This window comes from Octopus bimaculoides, chromosome 27 (assembly GCF_046866305.1).
Source record: "Octopus bimaculoides isolate indiv1 chromosome 27, ASM4686630v1, whole genome shotgun sequence".
In the NCBI taxonomy this organism is placed as follows: Eukaryota; Metazoa; Mollusca; class Cephalopoda; order Octopoda; family Octopodidae; genus Octopus; species Octopus bimaculoides.
In genome coordinates this window covers 18,672,608-18,675,107 of record NC_142954.1, presented here as the reverse complement: position 1 = coordinate 18,675,107, position 2,500 = coordinate 18,672,608, and the positions used below count along the sequence as shown (strand labels likewise).

At 37.6% G+C, this 2,500-nt stretch overlaps 1 protein-coding gene across 3 annotated transcripts in view; it reads right to left on the bottom strand.

Annotated features, from left to right (window-relative positions):
- Positions 1 to 2,500, bottom strand: part of LOC106881898 (frizzled-2) — a 12,239-nt gene that overhangs the window by 1,388 nt on the left and 8,351 nt on the right. For all 3 annotated transcript variants that reach the window (XM_089343684.1, XM_089343685.1, XM_089343686.1), the window contains exon 2: positions 1 to 1,253. This exon is cut by the window's left edge and continues 1,388 nt beyond it. In XM_089343684.1, the coding sequence (XP_089199810.1) occupies positions 1 to 751 (751 nt within the window). In that variant the 5' untranslated portion in view covers positions 752 to 1,253. The remainder of the gene's footprint in view (positions 1,254 to 2,500) is intronic.

The window sequence follows — 2,500 nt, the reverse complement described above, 5'->3', positions numbered from 1 at the left end:
CAATCCACATTCGGGCGAAATCTCGTTTGTCAGGGGTGAAGAACATATCATTGCAAGGAGCTCCACAGTCGCGGTCTAAATAGTTTCCTACTTTCAGACGATAGTTTAAGGTCTTGGGCACTCGAAACTCTACTGGACAATGAAATCCGTATTCTGAGGAATTTAGGTTAGGTGAAAAGACATTATCTTGGTTGTGGTGATCTGTTGGACGGAAGGTTTTCATTTTGGTAGCTGGAGACGGAGTAGGATCTGTAATGTTCTCACCCACACATAAACCCGATCTCGGAAATTTTTCACATCTTAGAGATTCGGGCCATTCAAAGCCGAATCTATTCATAAGTTTTTCGCAGCCTTCCCGGGCCTGTTGACACATCTGTTGACAAGGTGGGATGGCGTGGTCTAACATAGTACATACTGGCGCGTACATGGAGCAGAGGAAAAATCGCAGATAAGGACTGCATTCTACTTTGACTAGCGGAAAAAATTGGTGAACTTCCAGGCCGGCATCGTCCTGTTTCTGGTGGTTCAGGATGTTAGGTAAGATGGTCATGTTGTATTGGATACCTTTACATAAAGGTATCGTTATTGGTTCACACCTGTCGTGAGTAGGAAACGCTTGAGGGTTATTTGCTCGACGGCTACTAAACGACTGAGCAGCAGACAGTATTCCGCCATTGTAGTGAAGAGATAGCAAGAAACTACAGACATACGCAATACCAATCACAAAATTCTTTCCTATTTGGTAAAACATCGTTGCAAATTAATATTATTGTTGTTATTATGAATATTTTTTTTATGTGGGTTGTTGTTGTGTGTTAATCCAAAAGATTTTTTTTTTGAGAGTAAAACAAAAAATAAAAATAAAATTTTTAAAATGAAATATTTTGAAAGTGAATAAAGTTTATACAGAAATGATTGTTGTTCTTGTTTTATGGTAATATGGTGGTGGTGGTGGTGGTGGTGATGATGTGATGATTGCGTATTTTCATAATGTAACAAGGACTAGATAAACGGTATACCTTTCTCTCTATGTGCATATACATACACACATATTATATATACATATATATATATATATATATACACACACGTAAAATGTATATATATATTATATATACTTCAAAATATATATTAATCCATTCGTGAAAAAAGTAGGAGGCTGGGTATAATTTTTCCTTTCTCTGTTAATTCCGTTCTCTGTTTAATTCTGTTAAATCCTGGTTTCTTCAGATATTTTAAATGTTTGTTCTTTACTGAAAGAAAGGAAGAAAAAAAGCATTATTAGTATTATTAATATACTAATATTCTTCTTAGTATTACCATAATTTTGTTAGTATTTCTGATTTTCAAGTAAATCACACCTCTCCCATGTATATCTATGTATGAAAAAAGAGTTCTGTAGTTCGCTTGAAGCGTTATTTGTTTGAACTGTATTCTTCTGAAGAGGGGCCACTACGCTCGAAATATAAAGGTTTCTGAAAACCTGATTGTTTAGAAGCTTCCCTTATTTCTCTCTCAATCACAAGGTTTAGGGTTCAATCCCACTACGTAGCATCTTTTACTTCTACTATGGTCTCGGGCCGACTAAAGCTTTATGAGTGGATTTGGTAGACGAAAACTGGAAGAAGCCTGTTCTGTATATGCATATGTGTATGTATATATATATATGTATGTGTGTGTGTGTATGTGTATATATATGTATACGAGTGTGTGTGTGTATATATATATATATGTATGTATATAGCCGTGTGTCTTTGTCTGTTTGTCCCTCACCACCGCTTACAACCGGCCTTGGTTTGTTTACGTCCCTGTAAATTAGCGGTTCGGCAAGAGACCGATAGAATAAGTACCAGGTTTTATAATCATAAGTACTGGAGTCGTTATATTCGATTAAAAACTTCTTCAAGGCGGTGCCCCAGCATGATCGCAGTCCAATTAGTTAAACAAGTAAAAGATTAAGATGTGTGTGTGCTTGTGCAGTGTGTGTGTGCGTGTGTGTGGTGTGTGTGCGTGGTGTGATGTGTGTTTGTGTGGTGTGTGTGTGTTTGTGTGGTGTGTGTTTGTGGTTTGTGTGTCCGTGTGTGTGGTGCATGTTTGTGGTGTGTGTGTTTTGTGTGGTGTGGCGTGTGCATGTGTGTGTGTGTGGTGCATGTTTGTGTGGTGTGTGTGTTTGTGTCCGTGTGGTATTTGTGTGTGCATGTGTGTGTGTGTGTGTGTGTAGTGTGTGTGTGTGTGTGTGGTGTATGCTTGTGTGGTCTGTGTCCGTGTGTGTGTATGTGTGTGTGTGTGTGTGTGTGTGTGTGTGTACCGCATTTAGTCGTGCTTAAGTTGCACTATTTTATACTGGGTGCGACTTATACATGAGAAATTACATTATATATATGTATGTATGTAGATGTGGGTGTGCATGTATATATATATATATATCTTGAAGAATTTAGTTTTTCATTTTTGTGCCTGCGCGTGTTTTTTCTTTCTTTATAGGGAAAGAAAGATAAAT